The 25,122-nt window shown below is 39.1% G+C and overlaps 2 protein-coding genes and 1 non-coding gene across 6 annotated transcripts in view; all 3 read right to left on the bottom strand.

Moving 5' to 3' along the window:
- LOC109982231 (FERM domain-containing protein 5) overlaps nt 1–12,414 on the bottom strand; it is a 58,792-nt gene extending 46,378 nt beyond the window's left edge. For 2 of the 3 annotated variants that reach the window (XM_065957232.1, XM_020631365.3), the window contains exon 1: nt 12,048–12,413. In XM_065957232.1, coding sequence (XP_065813304.1) covers nt 12,048–12,149 — 102 coding nt within the window. In that variant the 5' untranslated portion in view covers nt 12,150–12,413. Of the gene's footprint in view, nt 1–12,047 lie in introns of all 3 variants that reach the window. The other variant, XM_065957233.1, reaches the window with a different exon arrangement.
- Nucleotides 12,415–14,980: 2,566 nt separating this feature from the next.
- malt3 (MALT paracaspase 3) lies at nt 14,981–24,138 on the bottom strand. Of its 2 annotated transcripts, none has more exons than XM_020631266.3 (15): nt 24,026–24,138; nt 23,666–23,736; nt 23,404–23,528; nt 23,170–23,308; nt 22,849–23,042; nt 22,526–22,622; nt 22,025–22,060; nt 21,701–21,904; nt 20,867–21,044; nt 20,606–20,680; nt 20,281–20,408; nt 18,811–18,960; nt 18,061–18,215; nt 17,368–17,484; nt 14,981–17,236 (listed from the first exon to the last, which is right to left on the bottom strand). In XM_020631266.3, the coding sequence occupies exons 2-15, from the start codon at nt 23,676–23,678 to the stop codon at nt 16,901–16,903; spliced, it is 1,947 nt and encodes a 648-aa protein (XP_020486922.2). In that variant the 5' UTR covers nt 23,679–23,736; nt 24,026–24,138; the 3' UTR covers nt 14,981–16,900. The 2 variants fall into 2 exon arrangements, with proteins under 2 accessions (XP_020486922.2, XP_020486924.2); XM_020631268.3 differs by having other exon boundaries at nt 22,849–23,024.
- trnah-gug (transfer RNA histidin (anticodon GUG)) lies at nt 15,920–15,991 on the bottom strand. The gene has a single exon. It is a non-coding gene; the product is annotated as a tRNA-His (tRNA).
- Nucleotides 24,139–25,122: the final 984 nt, after the last annotated feature.

Raw genomic sequence — 25,122 nt, 5'->3', positions numbered from 1 at the left:
AGAGGAGAGGAGAGGGGAGAGGCGAGGAGAGGAGAGGAGAGGAGAGGAGAGGGGAGAGGCGAGGAGAGGAGAGGAGAGGGGAGAGGAGAGGAGAGGCGAGAGGCGAGGAGAGGACCTAATCTAATTAACCAGGAAATCAGGGAATGTTTCACCTTAACTGATTTTGAGCAGGTGTTGTGGCTGAGAGTGTAAAACACCTGGGGAATGTGTTGTAACAGGCTATGGTTGTCCTGTTCATTGAAAACAGCCTGGGTTCTTTTCAAGGTAATCAGTGACTGAAGAGATGAGTCACAGAGACATTCCACAAGAGATATTCAGAGAAGTAAAAAACTACCCACTATCTCTTCTTATTGCTGTTATGTGTGGGCTAGACAATCTCTTATTGTTTCTTTGTTTCTACAATCCCATTTTAGCTTTCAGAAGTCAAAGGGGTATCTTCAAATTGATTGACTACCATCTCATACCAAAATCTATTTGTTCACCATCATGAAGATACAGACAAAAAGCAAAATCTCATTCTTAAGAGGCAATATTTGACCAGTTTCCAAGGTGCTTTACAAGTACGAGAGTCGGTACAGTTATTCAAAATGAATATATTAAGCTCTTGAAAAAGACATTTGTAATATGGTCATTGCTTTCTGTAGGCGGAATAAATAAAGAAGTCCTAGCTTAGCACTATAGCACCAGTGTTTGCCAAATGCAAATCATTGCTACAAGCACGATTTATCTTTACCTTCTCACCAGCAGCAAAACAACAGACGTGGGGAACAATCACACCAAGTCACTCAAAGAAAGCCTGGATTTTCTAAATCTGTACAGGACAGGTATGTGAAAAATTAACTGAACAATTAAATATAAAATGAGATCAAAAGATACTGTACAGAGAAAGTGAGTGAAGTGAAATGACATGTTTTATCCGGGATCCCAAAAATGAGTTGCACAGCTGGTCAGTAAAACCAGACAGACCAAAATAGGCATGAAAAACACAACAGCTCTAGTAGATACAATAATTTTTGATATTCAAAAGCATATTATTAAAAGAGGCGTGTCATTTTTACATTACAAACTCTACACATGTGTTTTTTAATATAGCTCCTGAATTGTCCAAAGCCTGCAGTGGACAGCTGGCTTTGTGTGTATGTGGCTTATGTATTCCACAGGCCAGCCTCTTTGTCTCCCAGTGTGTGTTCATCTATCTCCTCTCCAGAGACACTCGTCTCCTCTGACTGTTGTGCTGACACACACACAAAGGGAAAGGAGACTGATTGCATGCATGAATAGCTGTAAGTGTAATCTGCAGGCACAGACACACGTTGAACAACGGGAGCCACCCAGCCATTTATTTGAGCATATGAAGATGGGAGAACTGGTGGAGGATATTGGATGATGCATATAAACAAATATATGAACACACACTCACACAAAACAGGTATATAGTGCCAGCATACACATATTACTCTCAAAATGCAGTCCAGCATGTCATCTATCTACACAGAGTGTGCGGAATATCAGCCTGGAATTAATAAAAGATTAAAATGGAGATTTTTCAAGACTGACTACCAAAAACAACAAGCCCACCAGTGCAGTGTATTGTTGCTCTTTTCAACAGAGCGATGTAAAACAGAAGTAAAGGCCTCAGAATATGAACAGTCCTTACTCTCAGGGCAGCTTAAGCCGCCCTCTCCACAGGCTCCTATAGCCACATCTGTGTGAAGATGATATGAAAGGGTGTAATACTCCTCTAACAGCTGGACTCATTTGTAAGAGTGCGTGTGGTTTTCTTTAGTAGCCACGGTGCTTAAGATAAGCCAACCTTCTCCTGTAGTAAACATATAAAACACTCTGCAAGCAGCTGTAATTATCTTATTCTTTTGAATATTAAGAGGGATAATAATGAAAGAGGGGTAAAGTGTGTTACCACTGCTGCGTCAAATCTTTGCAATTTGAAATGACTAATTTCTTTTTCATGCAAGCAATTATTCAATATGAGAGCAAAGCACTGTGCACATATTATAAACCAGCAAGACTTTTCAATTCTCGGTGCAAATTCAAACTTCAACTTCAGTTTAAAATCTGGATAAGCTGAACAAAGTATTTCTGTTTACACTTTGAAACCATTTCAAAGAAACCGATGCACTGGGCCATATCAGCTGATCAGCATACTGAGGTCATTGCCTCGGCATTGCTGATACAAATTAAATGCATTTTCCTTATCTGACCTCCCACTATCATTTCAGCCTTTTCAGTTATTCAAATTCTAGGTGTTGGGTCACAGCAACAGAAATCATGAAGGTAATGTTACAGGACAGAGGAACAGATCTTAGATTGAGAAATAGATAGATCGGTGTATTCCAGGTTTACCCTCCATGTTTAGAGTTGTTTTGCCTTATTATTCTGAGCCGCAGGGACAGAAACGTATGAAGTGTATCCATTGTCCTCTCCTGCTGCAGTGGACAGGTTGTGCAAGGCTTCTTTATGCAAATCGCCTACTGCACCAAGCTTGTAACTTGCACAACCACTCATTAAGGAAGGGCATCTGCTGACATTATATTTTCTGTTTTTAACACCATGCACGTTTGGCATACTAATATCCTGCAACCGATCTCAGGGCACTCGTCATTTCTAAGATACGAAGTCTTGTTCTCATCCTATTAAATAAAACATTCTTTCAAACATGGAACTTAACTTTGATACTGAACTTCTCAACCCTGTCTGCATATAGTTTACACTTCTGCTTTATTGTTACATGACTCACTATCTGCTGGAGTTAACTGCTTTTGAGAACAGAACCATCTACATAATTGATACTGATAAAAAAAAAAAAGCTTATTTTTTTCAGTCTTTTTTGAAGATAAACAAAGCCTTAAGAACCTGGTAGCTTCTCTCTGACAATCATTTTACTTTATCATTATTCAGATGTTGAATCAGAGACAGACATGATCCATGAATCTAGCCACCATATGAGAATCATCTGAACCACAAATGTGGTTAACGCGGACTCTGAAAGCGAGAGGATACACTCAACCTTGGAATAAGTCTTTGCTTAATTGTGGAAAATGTGATGATCTACAGTATGATGTTTCTTCAGCTAAAGTGTCTATAACTGGAAAACTCATAGTCAGAGCAAAATCAGCACTAATACAGTAATGTGTATTTACTGTACTGAAGTGTGAGAGGAAAGCAGAGTAAGACCATGAATAATATTGGACAAAAAAAGTAGGTGTGTAACCATATCCTTATAAAAATTGGATTATTCTGACACCACATCAATGGCTTCTTGAACCGGGGCTACACTGAATCCCATAGTGCAAGCAGAGCAACTAAATCTGCTGAAAAGACAATAAGCAAGAGACACTGAGGAATGGATGGAGGAAAGGGGAGATGAAAGAAGGAGGGTAGAAAAAGGCAATCATTAGCTCCCAAAAAACCTGCAGTGAAGCTGCAAGCAGCAGAGACAAGAGCCTGAAGATACTACAGCGAGAGGAAGAGGTGACCCATGGAGAAGATCAGGGTGTAGTGGAAGAGAGACATAGCAGGAGCACGAGAGGGAGAAAGGAGAAATGTGTCTCGTAAATAAAAGCGCCCACTCTTTCTCTTCAAAAAAGCTCCACAGTAGGACATCAAGTGATGCACTGAAGACTGAAGAGAGAGTAAAAAAAATGAGACTTATATCTGTTCTTCACTGTAGCATCAGTTCTTCTCTTCTGTTGGCCAACATGTCTGATTTCCGCTCAGCATGGGACTTGAGTGCTGATGACACCCACATTTAAAATAATTTCCATCACACAGCAACTTTTGTGTTGGAGAGTACGAGCAAGAATTATTCACGAGTGACAACATTGGTGGACTTAAAGAGAGAACAAATAATCAATGCATGTTCTGTTAATTACAAAAGATATACTAAACAATGTATCACAGCTGGTAGCGGAAAATGATTCACATGTAAACTTAAATACTGTGGATCGGTATTTTTTAAAGGCTTTATATGCGATTTTTTTGATCCAGCAGATGTCGCCCTTGAGCACCAGCATGAAACCAAAACAACTTGCGCTGCATTGTTGTGTTAGCATGCTAATGCTAGCGATCTTTACTATGCTGGTATCTTCACACTGCATGTAAATTTACCTGAAATGAGCGTGATCTAGAAACACAGTTAAGCAGTGAGTACAGTATGTTATTCTTCTTTTCTCTAGTCCCTCAATTAAACAACTTTTATACGCGAGGGGAGGAGTCAGCTGTCGTCCGGGCGATGTAAACAAACTGAAGATAGGACTCTGAAAACTCTGAAAGCATCACAGACAGTGGGACTCGGGTGTTACACCCATTGTAGACAGTCATGACTCACAGAGTTATTTTCAGAGGATATACTTGATTTCTATTATATTTAAGTGTGAAAAATCACATATAAAGCCTTTAAAGTGCAGTTCTGGATTTTCCTCTAGTATTGGTATGTCCATGTGTTTCCTCATTAGTCGCACAGAGTGACAGGGCCTTGAAGTTTAAAGTTAGACAAAGGGTGGATTCTGTAATACAGCAGAGAGCCCAGTGACCGGAAGACAATCAGAACCAGAGAGATGAAGAGGACGTAGAGAGCAGAAGACAAAAAGGAGAGTCTGACGACAGAGAGCAGCACAGTGACATCTGTCAAGATCAGACTGGGAACCCTGCAGATAAAACGATATTGCTTCTGATGATAAAAGAAAAATTTTCTTTGTTCACACAGTCCAACTAGCTTCTTAAGACGAAGGAATGGAGTTGGAATTGGTGTTGAGATTTTGGGGACTACATCTAATCGGATTGTTATCAGCACTTCTTCCATGATATCAGAGATCAATAAGCTGACAAATATTTGTCAGTCCATCACAATAGCTACAAGGATTGCATAGGCTGCATCATTTTGCTTATATACCTCTGATACAACTAACTGTTTTCCTGCATACAACCAAAGCACGCTAAAATACAATTGGACAGAATACGCAAACTTTGACATCAGAAATCTTCTGCCCAGCCTCTCAATGGTATACAGAAATCTTATAATAGAGATTACATCACAGCTTGTATTCAATCACACTTTAGTGCCTCACAATGCATGCTGAAAAAGCTTTGATCCATCAGCTACTGTTCCAAAAAAAATAAAAAAATAAAAAATGTTAGGGCAGTTACACAACAAAGATTGTTCTGCAAAATAAGCGTCTCATTATTAAACCCAACATCCAACAGTCTGTTATATTGTCTACCATCAGGAAATGCTGAGCCTGATATAATGCTGCAATTAGAATTCTGTTTGATATCAAATTGAGCTCTAAAAACTTTTGAGGTCAGCTTTTGAAGTGGCTCTTATCAGACTTACTCTCTGGCTTGAGGTGGTGCATCCCTCCCGTGCATCATAACCACAGAATACTCAAAAAACGCTCATTATCTGTTAATGATCAAAGCCTAGCTAGACGTGTTTTCCACATTTCAAATGAGTTAGGCTCTCCCTTTTCAGTCCACACCAAGACTTGCACTGTTTACACTCTGTTTAGTCATTTATGAGGCCACTGAAGTATATAAATATCACCAACAAGCTGTGCAATCTGTTTCTGTTACTATAGCTGTAGGCTGCCTCTTTTCTAAATGTGAACCTTGGCCCGATAGGGGAAAAGCATAACCCACAATACTCTGCTCTGGTCTGCTTCTCCAATTAGAAGACCAGTCACCATAGGTATATATTGCTCTGTTAGGGTGCTTAATATTCATGCTTCCAGGTGGAGCGTAACCCTCTGTTTTTCTCTTTGTCACCCAATACATCCCAGAGAGCACAATAGAGGGCTCAGCAGACTGCTACTGACACACTGACAGACTGTCTGCCTGCTCTCCATCCAGCCCACACACACACACACACACACACACACACACACACACACACACACAGAGTAAAGTACGAAGAGACACTGGGGAATATGTGCAGCCCATTTGGTGAGACAGATCAAAACAAGCTACATTTAGTGGCCTCAGCCTCCTGATATGGCTGATTGAGAGCAGATGACATTTTGGTGAGGGAAAAAGTCCTGAGCTCATGACAAAAGACTCATTTGGCTCCTCGTCTTCAGCTAAGCTTCCTTCGTGAATCCGGGTAAGCCAATGCAGGTCAGGCAAACTCTAATTTCCCTTTTAATACCCTGCTGGAATATCAGAGCTGTGATTGAGACGGCAAAGGAAATCCAAAGGGTGAAGATTAAGGGCCAAAAACCAAACGCAGGAAACGGAGAAGAGGTCCTTTGCAACTTTGACACGATGCAGCAGTCCTTTCACTATCAACAAGGCGTGACTAATAAAGTGTATGTGGCAAGTGGCTGCTCCCACAGATCAAATACCAATTACATAGATTTGCTAAAGCTGCAGGAGAGCCATGTTCTGCTTCACACTATGGTCTCGATAGTCTCTATGGCGATCTTATCTGTCACTGCAAGCAGCCATGCGCCACAGGTCCAGCCTATCGTGCTGCTGGTGAACACAGGTGACGGTCTCCAGAGGTAACTCCTCATGAAACTTTCAGACCTAGCACACTTTTTAATCATTCATATCAGGCATAGCAATGCAGTGTCTTCCATGAGCTACCAACACACACACACACACCTGCAAGGCCAAAAAACTGAAGCATGCACTCCTAAAACCTAAAACCTGGAAAACCTGATGCAGGAAGATGTCCTTTCATCAAAGTCAGCAAAGCAAAGAACTGCAGTCAACACCTGGAAGTGTCGTATTGAACACTGCAGCTTAAAGTGTTTAAAGCATCTTTGCCATGAGGTTGCTACATGCAAGGATCAAGGACATTAATCAATCAAATATGCTCAAATCAGAAAAAGTGAAGATCAATTGTACTTAGAGCTGGGTTTTAAACACTGACATATCAAACGCTTTCCAGAAATCTAAAATTCAGTCACTTATATCTGGTCAGATTTCTACATTTTTTGGGGTATTCTTTGTCTTTTGGGCGTTTTTGCCTTTATCAGAATGTGAACGTTGTAAAGAAACCAGAAAGAAGATAAAGAAGGGGGGGGGGGGGGGGGGTAAGTTTAATCAAAGAGCAGGTTGTCTGAATAAAACTAGGGTTGCTGCTTAAACTCAGCCATGTTACAGGGGGTTCCCATTCTATCAGGCTAGCTAACAGGGCACCTGAAATAGTAGAAAAATAAAGTTTTGGTTTGTTTGTTAAATAAAAAGAAATACGTTTTCAAAGAAGGGTTTTTAAAGTGTATTACTTTGGTGTAGGCTTTCTTCATAGCAGACTATTTGACTTGTAGAAAAACATACTACTATGCTAGTTAAACAAATACAGCTAAATGGAATTCACACATAAGCTATTTTTAATATAAAGTTAAGTAACATATTAAGTATTATTCAGTAATATAGTTGATTTTTTTTTCTTTGGAAAGAGATTAAATAAAACTCATCTCTAATTGCACTTCCAATTTTCCTAAACAAAGATTCATGTGAGCTCTAACAGCCAACAGCAGCAGATTATCTCTGATGATGATGACATCACAAAGGGTACCAAACTGTATGTGTGTAATGGGAACAGTGGGTTAGGGTCAGGGTATAAATGTATAGTTTAGTGGTCAGACAGGGTATGACTGAATGGGAGAAGGCCTAATTATTTTTTATACACACAAAAAAAAACGGAAGAACAGAGCAGTTTTTTGTTTTCTCATTTTGGTTTTTCTTCTAAATACAGGTTAAATAATTGTTAATTATTTCGTTTGATTTTATTGTTTCAAAAGAAAAAGAAAAGAAAACTAGCAGTTTATGCCTTCTCCCGTTTAGTCGTATTCTGTCTGACCACAAATTATACATTTATAACCTGACTGGACAGAGCCCAGATCGACCTGGTCGGTGTGAGCGTGACCACCAGTGCCCTCCATTGGCATTCAGGAAGTAAATCACCTTACTGTGTAACAGCCAAGTTTTTGTCCGGTCTTCTGGAAGTGGAAACCTGACCAGTAACTGATCTCACATTTTGTGAGAGTAACTGTGGAGTCGCCGTAGCAACAGCTGAGACCCTGGCACAATACTTCAAAATAAAGCCCTTCAAAACACACAGGCTCCCATCCCCCGGCAGTCTCCCCCAACAAGATGTCAGCAGACTTCAGGAGAACTTGTACAGCAGTCATTTCAGTCACTGCAGAAAGGAAAGGCTAGAACATCAAATAATAACTCTTTGATTTATTTGCATATAGACTGCAGGGCACCGCCCAACTATTTAAAACAATCAATTGATTAAACAAAATACATCATAATCTCAAATGTTTGCTGATTCTAGCTTCTTAAATGTTTTGATTTGCTGCTTTTCTTGAAGATTTTATGAATAAATGATGACGCTTTGGTTTTCGGATAGGATTTTTTTTTTTTTTTTTACAGAATACTTTGAAGACATCACTTTTTGATTTGGGAAAAAGTTGTGAAAATGTTTCTATTTTTCTCAGTTTTTGACATACTATAAGCCAAACAGTTTACCATGAAGATAATAGGCAGATAAGTAAAACATGAAATAAAAAAGTTGTTAATTGCCAGCCCTAAATAACAGGTGGCACTGCCCTGAAAGCTGTTGGTAGCGGTTTCCTCAAACAAAACAGTTATTAGAAAGCCAAGGGAAATCACAGGTTGTAAACTATAATTAACTCTGTATCTGGAATTGAGTAGGCCAGGTCGCTATGCTGACAGACATTCAATAAATCCAAAATTAATTAAAAGCACAACAACCAAACACAGCTTATCAAATTCACAGCGGGGAAAATAAGTTTGATCCATGACTTACATCATACTTTTTTCATTGTAGGCATTTTCTGAAAAAAAAAATAGCTAAAACTTGACAAAATGACGTATGCTCATAAACAGGACTTGGGTGGAAGGGAACCAAAACACACCCTACTCTTTCCATTTAAAAAAAAAAACTGCATCAGAACAATCCTTTAAGGGATGAACAATGGCCCCCCCTTGTCTGGAGAGAATGTCTGTTTCCCTCTCTTTCTGCCTCCTCTCCACAAAACCCATGTTACCATTAGCAACCATTTAACCATTTATTTTTTTGTTTTTCATTTTGTATTTTTACATTTTGTATTTAAACTGACACTTTATATTTTTGGTTAAATGTTTTAGTCTTCCTGCACTGTCGTTATTTTACTGCTCTGTGTGCCCTTAAATTGCCCCTCGGGGACAAAGATAACGTTTTTTGAATTGAATTGAATTGAATTAGCTTTTACTTTAAGACTTTCAGATCCAGAAAAAAACGAGGAGCCGACATTCAATGCTTCTATACATGCACAATCTGAGAAACAGAACTTTGAGGGGTGGGAAAACTCGGGATAAACAGCCTGAATTCAGATGCTTTGAAACTATCAATAATCGATATTAGAGAGAAAAAATCTGATACCAATATATTGTCCTATAACTTTCTTAGATCTATCCTCCATCTGTAGAGATAGATAGATATAGATATAGACATTTATTTTGTTGATCCCTCATATGCAGTTATCAAACACTTGTGGAAAAGATATAATGAAGAAAAGACGGTGGCTTAACTGGAAAGTAAATGCGTATGTACGTGCATGGCCATTTGACACTTTGGAGGGTAAAAATGCTTGTTGTAATCCATAAAGTTCACTCTGCTTGTGAAAGAGAACTGCTAGTGTAATACAAAGATACTCAAAGGAAAATGCTTTTTGACTGGTAAATACAATTAGTAATATCAGCACATATCTGCGATAAAATGAGCTGTTACCGATAGTCACTTGATGTGCTAATTATCGGCTGATTTATCAGTTTATCAGTGCTATCTTCTTGACATTTTGGTTAATCTGTATGTCCACACATACAGATGTAAGAGGCCAAAATTGAGGCACAGCTGAAGTCTCAGTTTTACTCTCTGCTGCAACATTGCATTAAATTCTGAGAGCAGAAGAAGCCCGAGGGCAACTGAGGATTTCAGGCACTTCCATCAACCCATCACTAGACGAGAGCTAAGTCTACAGGGCTGTGTAATGATGAGTGTTCACTTTTCTTCCTCCCTCCAAACATGGTGGAAGGATCCATAATTCATTAAAGCAAAAACTTAAGTTCATGCATTACAGCTGCCACTGGCTTAAAAAGACGGAAACACTTTCTTCCCTTCCTCTCCCAGCAATGCTTAATGCTCAGCTGTTGTGCGCCATATTTTGGATTAGAATGTCTGAAGCTGATGGCGGTTTTATCAACACCATAAAGATGTCCATGTCACTGAAAAAGTTGGTGCAGTGTCGAAAAAAGGATACTAATAAAAGTCAGGAGTAAATCTGAATTCTGAGCAATTTAGGGAGAAGTTCAGAGTATAACGGAAAAACGGTTTAGTGGGAGTAAACGCTCAACCACCTGAAACAGGAAGGTAGAAAGAGAAAGAGGGAGAGACAGGGACGCACTCTGAGGTAGCGAGAGATCATACGAGGCGGGGAATATATGACCTAGTTATGCTTCTTACTTTGCATTCCTGAGTCTAGGTGTCCTATGTCCTGGGTGATTTAAATGTTGGCCAGCCAGAAGCCTGCAAAAAAATTGGAGCAATGAAGGTACACACTCAATGTCAGGTGGATTAGCCTACAACCTCCCCAGCTTCTGGTTAGACAGAAAGATAAAGGAAGCTGCAAGACAGTCACAACAGAGCTGGAGCGTTCTCCTTTTTTTTCTCTCCACACCCCTCCTTTCCGCCTATATTGTCATCAGCCACCCAGACCACACGATTCCACTGCAAGCAGCACACCTGCTGGCTTCACAGTCCATCTGGCCCAGGTCCATCTCTGGCTCAGCTCAGAGCAGAAATGCAGGTCTGTTTACAACCTGGGCACACAGTCACCATCTACAGTAATTGCAGTATCTGTTTCACTATTGCATGTGTGGGAGAAAAGAGAGGCAACTGCAGTAAGGCTTGCTGATGATGTTAAAATTAGGCCTACTGAAATCAAACACTTTTCCTTGTTGTCGTCATGTTCACTGTTTCACATTGCAGATTATATATCTCATTTGTGCTGAGAGGATTTAATGTGTCTACATGTTGCTGACTCAGGGAAGTCTCTAAGGATTTCTTTACACCTACAACTGTAGAGCCTCCACAAAGGGAACAATATTTTGGTCTTGTTATTGATGTTGACAGGCCCTCTCACCTACTTTTTTCTTTTTTTTTTGAATCAGCGTGAACATTCAACTGCATAATAATCAAAGCATTGCTTGTCGTGGTGACACAACAAGCAGGGATTTTTAACATCAGGGCCCGGTTCTGTTTTCATCTGTGCAAGCAGTCTGTCTAAGACAATATCTCTGAGGTGTTTTTTTTTTTCTCCAGCAAAAAAAAAATGATATTTTTTGTGGATAACATGTCATTAAATTCACATAATGGCTCACTAAATGATCCCAATTACATCCATCAACAACACGTTTTGTCTCTATGTTTTATAATCTACAGGATCCACATTGGAACTTCATGGTTCATGTTCGTCAGAGGAGCAACGGGATACCCCATGTGCATTATTGATGCCAAAGGTTTAGGGGAACTGGATGAGCAATGATGAACCAACAGGCAATATTCCAATACGCAACACAACCTTATTCTAATAAATACGTAAGGGAAATAATACTTCCAAAAAGCCTTTTAACTCTGTGTTTAAGAGTGCAATGTGCTTCTGACAGCCCATCAACCGGAGCTCTAGGGAAATGTCATGTCTGTCCTACAGAACTCCTTGACGTCTCGCACAGCCTGCCATTCAAACCACTCGACAATAGTGGGTCATGTGAGTAAAAAAAAAATACAGTCCCTCAAATGTCCTAAGTGTAATTTGAAATGACAAATAGGTTAACTCTACATTTTTGCATTCCAGGGCTATTTTTTTTTTTTGTCTTGGTAGACACCAGCAGTGGGACATGCAGGTCCCTCTGCTGCTCAAACACTCGCCTCTCTGTCTGCCAGGTCAGACACAATCGCAGCTCTATTCAGTGCTCTGCGGAGTGACAAAAAAAAAACCTGTGGTCGACAGGTGACTAACCTGAATTGTGCAGGTATATTCCGTATCGTCCAGCAGTCTGACGGTGCAGCTGTATTCTCGCTCAAGATTCCTGATGCTGCCACTCATAAATCTGCTCAACATCTTCTCAGAAGAAACGCTGCTCCGCTGCGTCTAGAACCAGAACAATAAACTCAACACCAGCGTGCGAGTGAATGTCACATTGACCACAGTCCCCTGTCCCCTGAACGGCCAGCAGCCACGGATTGAGCCGCCGAGGCGTGCACCATTGTTGTCCCCTTTAAGTTGTTCGTGCAGTGGGCCCGTGCCAAGAAGAGCAGAATCCAAGGATGCCCGCATCCAGATCCGGAGGCTGCTCTGCCGTGTTGTGTGTCTGTGGTAGAGCCGAGGATTATCTCTCACCATTCACAGTCGCCACTTGAGCGAGCGGGCGGGTCCTAACGAAAACTGACGTCGAAGTGAACCAATGGGAGCGTGGCATTTCCCCACTGGGTTTAAATGTACAATTTTGTTTTTGCTAAACAATGCAATGTTGTAATTTCAAACGACCAAAACAAAATAATAGACCATTTGCTTTTTTTTCTTGTTTATGTTATTCTATTTTTTAATTAAAAAACTCTGGTGATTGAAAAAAAAAAATTCTAATCATATACCCAATATTTCTTTATGCTGAGAGATGTAGGCTACACTAAGTCCGTATTGGGTTTGTGATTAAGTCTACATACAATATCAAAGAAGTCCAAAATATGGACTATGGAGTGGGATATCTACCCCAGCCGACTTGTCGTTGAAAAACAGGCTTTCATGAGAATCCTTACAGTGGACCCACCACAATCATGACATACTTACTTAACCCATCTTAGGTGTGAGATCACTCTAATTGTTTTTTCCAAATGTAAATAGTTATTTCAAAGTTAAGGTAAGCACCCGTAAAAGGGAGCGAGGCATTATTCATGTTAACGCCTCCCTGTGTCATGGCAAGTGAATATTGAATGTAGTCGACTGCCACCTGCTGGCAACACGTCGTCAGTCCATTTTAAACAGAAGTCACTCCCCCACTTGTAAAAAAAAAAAATGTTTTACTGGTACATGTGGGTTATATTTATTTTCACAATTATATTTAAGTGAACATAAGATAATTCACGTCTCGATTGCAGGACTTGATATCCAGATTTTAATCAAGTCCTCTCCACTTCAAGCCGTCAACTACATGAAACAAAACTCAACTAAATATAAGGCCTATTTCTTGATTGGTCCAAATGTCATTTAAGGGAGATGATCAGATCCCATTTCTGACTAATCGTCTAATCTGGAAGAAGAGAAGATACAAAATCTCAAAATATGGATGCATTAAGGGAAGAGCATACTGAAGATGAACAAGAGCGGTATTTTGTGCTGGAATGACAGCTCCAGGAAGATGAAATATGTTATATTCTGATAAAACTTTTAAGTTTCAAAGGACTATATTAAGTATTCAAGTTGCATAATATGGTTTGGGAAGAGGGAAGCATTCCAGCAGGTTAGGAGGAAGCAGTTATTGTTCCAATTAGAAAGCCAGGAAAAGTTGCAAGTAATCCATCTAATTATAGGTCGATTGCCCTAACATCACATATATCTAAACTAATGGAACATGTGGTTAATGAAAGGTTAATCTATTATTTAGAGAAGCAACAACTGATAGCAGGGTGTCAGAGAGGATTTAGGAAAGGCTGGGGTGTTTTGGATTGAGTCTTAAATTTTGACGATGTGATATGAAAGGCACAAGTTAATAAAGAAAACGTAGCAACTGTGTTTTTTTGATTTAGACAAAGCTTATGATGTATTGTGGAAGGAGGGACTTTTGAATAAAATGCATTTAATTGGGAATCAAGGGAAGAATGTATAATTGGATAATTTACTTTTTAAATAAAATAATGATTTACGTTAAAGTAGTAAGTGAAATGTCAGGTAAATGTGGGGTAGAAATGGAACTCCACAAGGGACAGTCATAAGCCCTCTACTGTTCTCTATTGTGATAAATGGCACATTTGGAGCTGTGTAACCAGATTGGGAAGATAATTATTTACGGAGGATGAATGAAGTGGAATTTTGGGGGGAAGAAATGGGGATTTAAATTCACACAGCTGACAAAACAAAAGCAATGTACTTTACACATTTAGCTTTTTAAGGTGTTTATTTTGACACCAGATTAATGTGGAAAGATCATATTGATAATGTAACTGATACGTGTAAAGAAGTTATCAATGTGATGATGGGTCTGGTGGGTTGGACTGGGGGGTAAATATTGTATCACTCAAACACATACAGGCTACCTCACTCTTAGCAGATCACGGCTAGATTTTGGAAGTGTTGCATACTGCATCAGAAACGTCTCTTAGAGGCTTAGATACCATCCAGAGCACCTTTTGCGTTTGGGTGCAGTGAGATCCTTCCCTGTGTGCGCACTCCAAATTCCAGAGAGGAGAAATGCCTTTGTGGAGGAAACAGTGACCAATTATTGGATTCATTTGAAAGGTCATGATTATTATCACCCAACTACAAGAATATTACAAGATTGCTGGGAAAGACACGGTACACCGAAAACAAGTTTTGGCAGGGAGGAGAAACAACAGCAACATCTGTGGGAATCACTGAAATAGAGTTTTGCTCATCTGTTATTTGGCCTGATACCCCTATAAGGCTATAACAGGCTCTGGAGGTAGATACAGAATTACTGCAATTCAAGGCAAGGAATAAAAATGCAGATTTGGTCGGTGCTTTTTATTGGTATGCTGAACACAAATAACTAGATAGACAGACAAATAAAAAAGACAAAACAGCATCATCAATACCAAGTCATGAAACTGAAAAAGTGGAATGCACTTCTGATTTATTATCTGTTTATACAGTTCAGTTGTTTGCTATTTGCTATATGACCCTGGATTGGAGTAAGCAATATAAGTGAAAAAAAAAAGAAAAAGTCCTTATTTGCAGTAATTGTGTCTGCACTCTGTAGTATCATTTAAACCAGGCATATCCCATGTCCTGTATAAAGTTATCATATCACAAAAGAACAATAGAACAGGACAGTGAAGTCTCGTTATAGTGGGTTCCTAGTGGGATTATCAAAATCTGAGGTTGAGACCAATGCAAGGAAAAATACAAACAAACCATGAGTGAACCAGAGTAAGGTTGAGGGGTGGAAACCGGTGAGAGGAGGTAATTTTAGTAAGATTACAGATAGGGCACAACAGACTGCAGTTCACTACTTCACACTGTCATAGAAAAGCATCCAACAACTGGTCCTTTTGAGCACTATCAGGGAACAGAATCTGTAGCGCGTCATATTAAATGCATTATAAGGTGGAAGGGGAGCACATGTTTGAAGAAATGCATAATCAACTGGGGATCATTATAGAAATAGGGACAATGTAGGAGCTGACTGACTCCGAAATATGGCAGTAATGCAACTACATGGATGCTTTATATAGAATAAATGTGCAGTTTTTATGTAAACATACAAGGTAATGAGACAGTAGAGTATAGATCACCTCGCTAAAAATGAATTAAGGGCAAATCAAGTAGCCCAGCTTACAATTCCAATAAGCAAAACAGAAACTAAATCTTTTATATGGAGCAAAATCAAGAAGCAGTGGCAGGTTTATATGGGACACAGACACTAATGGAAAGCATCTCGTTTTTAAACAAATCTAGACTTTTCTGCAGACTTCTTGGCTGATAACTAATTTAAACAATTAGGGAACAATTAAGGACTAATGCAGTCAAAAATGAAATAACGGTCTGCTTAAGAAAATGACAATAAACGTGTTTGCGTTGAGCTCAAATACTATAATTCTTGTAACAGAGAGTAACATAATAAAAATAGAAGAATCCCCGATGTGTTGACATCGCCCTGCCGTGACCCGGATTCGAACCGGGGTTGCTGCGGCCACAACGCAGAGTACTAACCACTATACGATCACGGCGAGCTAACAGGGGCCGGTTATACAAGGCAAGACTTTCGATTCATAATCAGAGTACCATATGGGAAGAAAGTCAAGGTAGAAGAAATTGCATTTTCTAAAAGGCAAAATAAAAAAGCAATTATTTTACACTGCAGCGACCAAAACGAAGAAAATGCAATACATTTAGTAGGCTTGTGTAATTTTACGGTATTCGTCGTAAAAACATTATTGCATATTTTATTGTATTCTTTTTCTGTTCATTTACTGTTAAACCGAAACCACACAAAAGCACATTACTGATGTTTTGGTCCTCAGAGGTCTGACGTCACTCACCGAAACGAAGTTAGGATTCTGATTATTTCTGGTTACAGGTATCAAGCGTTTACGGTCTCAGGGATAAGAAGTGTTATTGTTCATTTACATAAAATACCTATGTATCAAAACTAAAACCTACGTTAGGTACTATTGCAAAAATTGCAACAATACATTTTGGTGGATAGCCTATATATGACTAGAATAGATGGAACCGGTTTCAAACGATTGATAAAGGTAATTTATTTATTTTTCACCTGAATCTCGTCCTGGACAACAAGAGATTTATTTCATAAATTATCAACAGTAGCTTAAGTTTATTCTCAAAATTAGGCTAGCCAGCTTGCCATTGATTATAAAGTGATATTTATAATAAGTTAAAAAAAATGCATGATTTATTTAGTGGTTAGCAAAATTAAGTGTTATTAGGCTATGTCTTGTGTTGTGCCAAAAATATAAGGAGGGTCGGCAACACCAAGCCAAACCTCAGTCATTCACTCATTCGTTATCAACCATCACAAAAACAAGATCTCCATCTGTGTGGTTCCTTATCATACAAGTCAAAAAAAACATTCAGTTCTTTCAATATAGTATTTACAATAATGGGGCCAGGCAAGTCTATTGGCAAAGAGTATAGTCTTGCAGTTCATTTTCATCGTTTTCTTCAGGTTCGTTGCTTGTTGTACCTGCAACTTTAGGAGCACACTCTGCCTTTCTTGTGCAAGGGCGGCATGGTCCAGCCAGAGTCTGGTGCAGCTGTCTTCCATTTGAAATGTTGCCCATACTTTGAACAGAAGCCCCTTCTTTTTTCTTGCTTGTTGTTGCATGATTCCTCCTGTGAAGATTGCACGATGCCACCAAAGGCTTTCCTATTTCCACTTTTAGACTTTCTGTCTTGCGCAGCTGATTGTCAATGTGTGTATAGTGTAGCTCCACTTTGATGACCAGTGATTCCTAACAAAGCCAGGTGAGAAAAAAAAAAATCAAATTATCACATTGCACCAGCCTTTCTTTTTAAGACTTGCTGTGTTTTGTTGAAAAATAACAAGTTATAGGAACACATGTACATATCATGGAGGACATACCTTCAGTTTTTGAAGGGCACAAAGTCGCAAAGAGCAGTCTGGCTTTTCAGATGTCATAAATAGAAGGGAGTCCATCTCCTCTGACCTGCAAGGGCCGGATAACAAGTCTTCCATTGTCTAAGGATTAAGAGCATAAAATACTTTGTAAGCATCAGCATTATTTTCAACAACAATCATGAAGCATGTTAGTCAACCCTCCAAAAAACTGTACAATATTAACACTGGCCTAGCCCTGACACGCTGCTACAAATGAACTGCAATAGTCATGCATTCACAAATCAGCCACTAGATGGCAGGCTTGTCAAAGGTTTAAAAACGTGAATGGAGGCACACGTAAGGCACATGGCTACTAGGACTTCCTGCTTTGTCTTTGTCAGTGGTTGCAGCAGACTGGAAGTCCATATTTGGGCACAATATCCTCTGACATGAAACATGGGGGTGAATTAACATCACTGAGAGATTCTTGTTGGATAATGGAAACCGCTCTACAGTGAGCAACGTGGAATTTGTAATGTAATAGATACAACTCATATTTTAAAACCTCATATTTAGTATTGTAACTCTTGAAAAGGAAAGTCTCGCTTCAGTGGGGTGTTAATCTAAATGTATCAGACTGTCACTGCATATATCTCTTGTGGTTTCTATATGAATGAAATGAAACTTGACAGTAACACTGAAGAAAACAATATTTACAGGCGTGCTGCTCAGAGTGATGGTGCAGTCCTGGGTTCTGGGGCCTGTAGTCTTCACAATGGCAAAAACCACCAAGACATTTGAGAACAAAGCCGAGAAGCTCACTTCCACTTCTACCCCGCAAAGGAACATCAGCCGCTTCTTCCGTGGTAGCTCTGAAAGGAGATGAAAACATGTGTTTACAAGTTCCAAACCTGTGTGTTGTGGTTTTAAAACACTAAGATAAAGTATCTGATGTTGTAGAGCCTTTTGAGAACCGCATCAGTAACTTTTCAGCTGGTCTGTTAATTTAAGGCATGGAGATTTGTAATCTTTATTTGGTCGCAAAGGTGAAAGATTTTCAGATGGAAAAGAACACAAAACAAAAAATAGGCTAAATGTTAAATTGAGGAAGTTTTGAGATTACAAAAAATGACTACCTTCCATCTAACAGAAAAGCAAACTTTTGTAAAATACACCAGTCCTCTGGTTCAACTTCCTCAAAAGCAACCAGTAGCTTTTTGAATGTTGTTGAAAACACCACACTAAACCAGATTTCTGCACTTGGTTTGACACATGCTGCTGTGTAGGAGTAGTGAGGAGGAGTACCGGTAAATAGGACAATCTCGATCTCCTACTCAAGGTGACAAGAGATCAAGAAGAGGAAATATGGTTAACCTGATGGAAATAATATTTGTTTCGCATTCCGTCTATATATAATTCGACAAACAGGAAAAAACATGTACATTTGGGGAAAATTCCCTTACTCACCATTTGCTTGTCTCCAACAGGCATCTCGCAGGTGGAGTTCTCTTGTGTAGCCGGTGGTGCGAACTGGGTCTGCAAGGGATCTGGGTTCCGTCAGGGTGTGTTTTATCTCCACCACCTGCTTGCCTATGACAAGAGGGTCTCTTCCGAGATCTGTTGTAGACAGAGAGACAAAATGCCAGGTGAGAAATGTTATCCCTATAATACCCGGACATATCGTATCAGAAACGTTGGATACAATTTTCCAGGACGTCCTTCTACATTTTACTCTGTGCAATTCGACACGTTTTTTGAGAAAATCAACCGTGACACATCCACAAACAACAGCACATGTATGTACACTCATACGATGATGTGTCTGCCCAAGTTTTGCAATCGCCGGGTGAAATTATTAGGAATGTATCAGATTCAGCATAAAACAAAAAGACAAACAACATTGAGGAACTTAGGGAAATTTTAAATAACAAAGTCAGTTATTGCAAGTGATTTGTCAGGACTGGATGATTAATGGGAAACCATTCCTCACAAGACTCATTACATGCAACAAACAAGTCATTACACCAGTTCACTGGGCGGACTAGCAGGACCAGTAGTGAAACCGTGCTCAAATCATTGAATATAGATTTGTACTCTGCATTAGAGAAGATTTGGTTTCAGGGATATTTTGAGCAAGCTGTCTCCACCCTATGTGGTTATAATGAATGAGCAACCCACAGCATCTCTTTTTCCATCTCTAAATAAGTCAGCAACAAGATGAGCGGATATCGAAAGTAGTGGCATGATGATTTTAAAGTTACAGACGATTTTAATTTAAAATTTAAGTTTTAATAAAAAAAAATCAAAGAGCTTAATTTCAAACAACCATTGTTTATTTGACCATCTCAGCCGACCCTGATTCTGTGCGTGAACCCATGAGAGCAGAGGCAGGGGGTGCCCAAAAGGCAGAGCAGCTGTCTTGCACCCTGTAGCTCTCAGGTTTCGTGCTGTTCTCTAGCCAACAGTGTAAATTTCCAGAGAATGAGGTCACATGCTTATGGTACCTCGAAAAATTATTCTACCAGAGTCGCATCAAGCAGACAAACAGGCTCTTAAGACAGGACAGCTTGATAACTCCTCCAACCAGGCTCTGTCACGGCTAGATTTACCAGTCCTGTGTAAACAACACTGGAAAGGATTTGCTTACAGCTATACAACTTCTCTGCAAACCAGAGGAAGGCCTGTTCCCATCAGATCTGTTTACCCTCATTCTGAAGAAACTGTCACTCAAATGAAGGGATACAATCGAAAAAGGTTAAGTACCCTTTGGGGAACCCCAAAGATGTAACCATAAAAGATTTCACTTCAAACAACCACTTCCTATTTGGTGTACTCAAACCCACAAACGTACAATAAAAACCAGCATTGTTTGAAACAATCTAAGATTTACAGCAACATTTTGGGTAAATTCTTAGAGGCCTTGTTGACAATTCTTACCCTCAGAAACCCTCTCCAAGACATGTGTGACTTTCACAGACTGCAGGATGTGCGCATTCAAGTACTTGGTGAAGATTCCAGTACTTTTCCCCCCGTCCTGTACCTCAAAAGCCTCAGCGTCTTCACACCTGCAACAGTAAGATAAGAGAAAAAAACTCAGAGCAAGCAAAAAAAAACGTCACCCTGTACGTCATATTAAACAGCATTTTGACTTTATTCAAAGAACGTATTCCTAGGTCAGTGCTTGCATGGTTTTATCAGTAAGTTGGTATGGTTATTGGTTCTAAGTAAATAGTGGTAGTTGTAAAACATAAAAAGTACATACGTGGCATAACCATAAACAGTGTTCCCACTTGGTGCCAAGGGCATGATGGCTGAGGGCATGCAATCCTGGTTGTACCTTTGAAAAAGTAAAATACCGTTTTTTAGAAGAACAGAAGAGAATTCTGATAGTTTACATAGTCTGACAAATTCAACCTAATTCAAACTTTTTAACATAAAATATTCTACATTTGTGTGATTCAGTATGAGCATATCCACATGGCACTCATCTCTAAGAAGAACAAAGATTATTTACTGCACCTACCATTTTCTACAGGTATCCAGTAGTATAATGTTCAGCGCAGTCTGTCTTTGCTGCATGCTGTGCATGACCCTCTGCACACAGACACAGTTTTTAGGGTTGTATGGTTGTGGAGCGTCAACAGCTACCAGGTAATTTCTCCCAGCCCGCTCATACCCATGACCGGCATAGTAGAAAAGTCCTGTAAATGTTGATAAAATACACATCAAGTTACCCCTTCAAGACATTAAGAAATACATTCAGCACTGCACTTATTTTGTAATCCTGACATAGTAATATTTAATGTTTGGAGCATTAGAGAAAAAAGGCACACTGGGGATTAAAAAGATATGGCTGACTAAAATACAGTAGTGTGATAAACAAATGTGCTTCTCCGCCTTTGTGAAATCTGTTTCATTGTCAGCCAGAAAACATGGAGAATAGAAACACAGCATCAAGATGACACAGCAGGACACTTCTGCTGTCATTTTTAGTTCATCATTACCATCATTTGGTAATACAGTTTGTCTTTTTCTAAACCCCGTTTAACTGATCACAGGTCACATGTAGAAATATGAAGGTCAAGTCGACTGCCTGATTTTCTATAAAAAAAAAACATAAAAGTGCCACAGCCAATCAGAAAGTTCTGTACATACAATGTTGGAAACTTTGTATACACTACTTTTTACACTTTAAAGCCCAGTCAGCCACACACATACGTATGAGTATGTGTGTGTCATGACCCAAGACCAGTGGTCAACAATTGATAATGGCCACAAAACACCAGATGAAATATTAAACCATCTGAGGAATGAAGCTCATTTAACCAAAAAATAAGTATTGGTAGTTTGTGCTCACCATAAACTCCTCTATCAAGGAGCTGAATGAACTTGTCAATAGCAGCAAGCATCTCCTCCTTGGTGAGATCCAGCAGTGAAACCACTCTGAAGCCAAGCTGCTGCAGGAGGTTGGACAGCTTGTGTACATCCATGATGGGGGCCATCAAGCCAGGGTGGTTGGAGTAATTCAGGTTGCCAATAAGTAGGGCAACTTTATCAGAGGCTAAAAGATAATATCAGAGCAGAATGCATTTTCAAACACACAAGGTAAAGCTAATGCATATCGTAATATCTTATTCCTAATCAGGATTTTTTGAAACTAAGTGTTTTTATTATTCTTTACCTGTGGGTGCAGGAGGAGGAAGCTGCTGCATTTGCTCTAGAGGAAATTAAAATAGAGAAACAATACATTAGTATTTGAAAGTTGCATAAAAAAAGATCTCAACTTCTATGATTCTGCCCAGCAGACTCAAACTGAACAGCCCAGCTGTTGATGTTTTTTTTTTGCTAAGTATTGTAGCCTATACCACAGATTAATGTACAAACAGTAGACATTCAGCAAGAACTAGTTTCACTTTACATCACTTTCCTGTTTTGTGTCTCGGGCTTGGACATGTACTATTTGGAGTCTAACAACTTCCTTTTTGAAATTGGAAAGTACCTCCAGCATAATGGAAACGACCTAAAGCCTAAGTGCTAATTCAGTGGAATGAAAATAGTGTGTGAAAAACACAGCTTTTCAGTCATTTCTTTAAATAAATAGAGGAAGTTAATCTATTAGAAGATGACTTAATTCTGATTTTTTTTTTTTAATTTTCTAAATGAAGTAGCAGCTTTGACTTACCAAGTTCAACCTGGACCGGTTCAGTCCATCTCTCTGCTAAGACGTTAGATACTGAGCACAGGTATGATCCCTCATGTTCGGCTGTTGCATGTTCAATCTACACGTAACACAAACGATAAAATAATTACCATTGCTTGTTTTTCTGCGATCTAGCACATCAAAACGATATTGTACCGACAATACTAGCCACATTTTCCAAATGAATTACATAGTCAGGGAAGGCTGATTCAGAGTAGGTGAAATGACACAGTCAGTAAAGCATTAAGTAAACAAACACCGTCAGGACTGAGGTACGTAAACACTTGCTTGTTATCCTTCCTCACCTGCAGTGTGTCACTGGTTTTGTCCAGGAGTGGCTGTCCATTTCTGTACCAGTGATAGTAAGGAGCTGGGATGCCAAAGGCTAAACAGCGGAGAGTGACTTTCGTCCCCTTCCTGACTGTCCGGGGTTTAGGGTTGATGGCAATGTGTGGCTCGCCCGTCCAGTCTACTGGCAAACCTGATGTTTGAAAAGAAACTAGTAGAATCAAACCCACAACATTAAACTAGGAATATGCATTCAATTTGTTCACTGCCAACTAACAGATATGCAATAAAAACACAAGTACCATACTAATTCAAGATGAGAATCACACAATGCACACCTGATTTATCAATGTCCAACACCTTCACTTTCACCCAGTCGCTGAACACATAGTTAAAGAGGTGGTCACTAACTCGGCACACAAAGAGTTGAGTTTGTTTAGCTGTGATGGTCAGGTCTGCTTTAATGCCACCGGGAACCTGGATAACAAAAATAATGATTATGTCTCTGGAGAGAAATGTTCTGGCAGAAGATTTTAATTCTTGGATTCATTGCACACGTAAACTCCACACACCTCCTTATTGTCTTCAGTGAACCACTGGTAGCTGAGGATACCTGTGCCCTCAGCACAGACTCTCAGAGTCACCTTGTGGTTCACAGGCACACACACAGAAACAGGATGCAGCACAATCACGATTTCTGAAACAAATCAGGACAGAGTTTCATTCATCTGAAATCAAACTGTGGTGCTACTATAATTTTTTTTACTATTACTAGTAATAGCTGAAAAGTCATGGCATGCCAAGTCTACAGTTTCCTGGATCAATGTAACATACCTCTGATCATCATTCGACAGGGATTTGGGAGGGATCCAATTATCAGTGCATCTTATTCTTCTTCTGTCAGACTGAAGGGTAAATCAGATTAAAAACATTATGTTATTTCAGTCAGTCCTCACATTACCAGATAGGCTACAGACAACAAAAAAAACTAAGAAAAGACTGCGAAATAAAACAATAGGAAGTCGAAGTGTATTTTAGTCCATAATCCACTCGTGACTTCTCATTTCTTGTAAAGTTGGAATTCAACAAAACGAAGTTATAAATACTGAACCGTCAAAAAGAAACATTTTCATTTAGACATGAAAACGACGAGTTTACAAAATGTTTATCATAAACAAATGTGTAAGTGAATACCTGTCTTCAGCCTTGTACGTGTTGAGTAGCTGCCGGCTCTCAGGCACAATGAGCTATTTCCCCCCCGCTTACAATCTTAATACTTTTGTGATATTGACCTAACTCTTCCTTTTCCCGGAATGAGGGTGTGCATACATGCTTTACCGTAGAGCCGGTAATATGGGAGCACTCTGAGAACCTTATACTCTTTCATCTACGGTATACTTGAAAAAAATAATACTTTCTTTTGATTTTAAATTATAAAGATGTTTTAATTTGTAAAACATCCTAACAAGCGAACCCCTTAACTGTTATGTCTTTATGAATCAGGTGAAAGATATGCATGCGGAGCCACTTTTATCGGCATTACGGTAATGAGGAATCTGTTTTGGTTCACTGGAAATTATTCTCATTGTCAAATTCATTCAAGAATTATTTTTGATCCATCACAGTTTTGTTCCTATTTAGTCAAGCTAACTTATTATTTTATTCTTGACTTATGAAACAGAAAAAAGTCCCAAATTTAAAAATAGCTGAAAAACACATTGCATGACCTTCCTGCTGTCTGTGAAGTGTGTTACATGGCTTTTAAACATTGAAAGAAGTCATACACATTACTTTAATTATATATGATGTTGTTATGACCTTTAATTAAATTATTAAAATGAAATGGTTATAGGAGGAATTCATTTTTTTTAATCTATGGGGGGATTAACATTATATTGACCACTAATGTTATTTTAGCATTCCCTGCCACTTATTTAGAGGACATTTTTACAAAGAGTATAGGTCTCAATTCAAGTTTGCCTAACTCAGAAATGTATGCTGTTTGATAATGTTTTAGATAGAACAGTATGTTGCATAAAAATGTTTTTTTTGTTTTGATAAAACCATGAATACAATTTCAACTATGAATGTATAAATGATCATCAAGTAAATATCATAATTAAACAACTCAACAGAGATAATATAACTAACTCATCAATATCTTAAATGACCCTTTTCTACATTTCAGTAGCCGAGTCTGTTTTTGTCTAATTGATGTGAAATGAGAGACGGGAGTGTCCCTCTATGTTTACCATGTGTTGCAATTCAAAGTCAGGGGGGGGGCGGGCCTT

This window comes from Labrus bergylta, chromosome 7 (genome assembly GCF_963930695.1).
Source record: "Labrus bergylta chromosome 7, fLabBer1.1, whole genome shotgun sequence".
Classification (NCBI taxonomy): domain Eukaryota; kingdom Metazoa; phylum Chordata; class Actinopteri; order Labriformes; family Labridae; genus Labrus; species Labrus bergylta.
Note: the sequence above shows the minus strand (reverse complement) of the source record. Positions and strands in the feature narration are given on the sequence as shown.

What these genes read in the sequence shown, in the direction of transcription:
- malt3 (XM_020631266.3), bottom strand. An exon ending in TCCTCCTCCTGCACCCACAG is followed by an intron (nt 21,905 to 22,024) that starts GTAAAGAATAAT and finishes ATTATCTTTTAG; the next exon opens with CCTCTGATAAAGTTGCCCTA. An exon ending in CTGGATACCTGTAGAAAATG is followed by an intron (nt 20,681 to 20,866) that starts GTAGGTGCAGTA and finishes ACTTTTTCAAAG; the next exon opens with GTACAACCAGGATTGCATGC.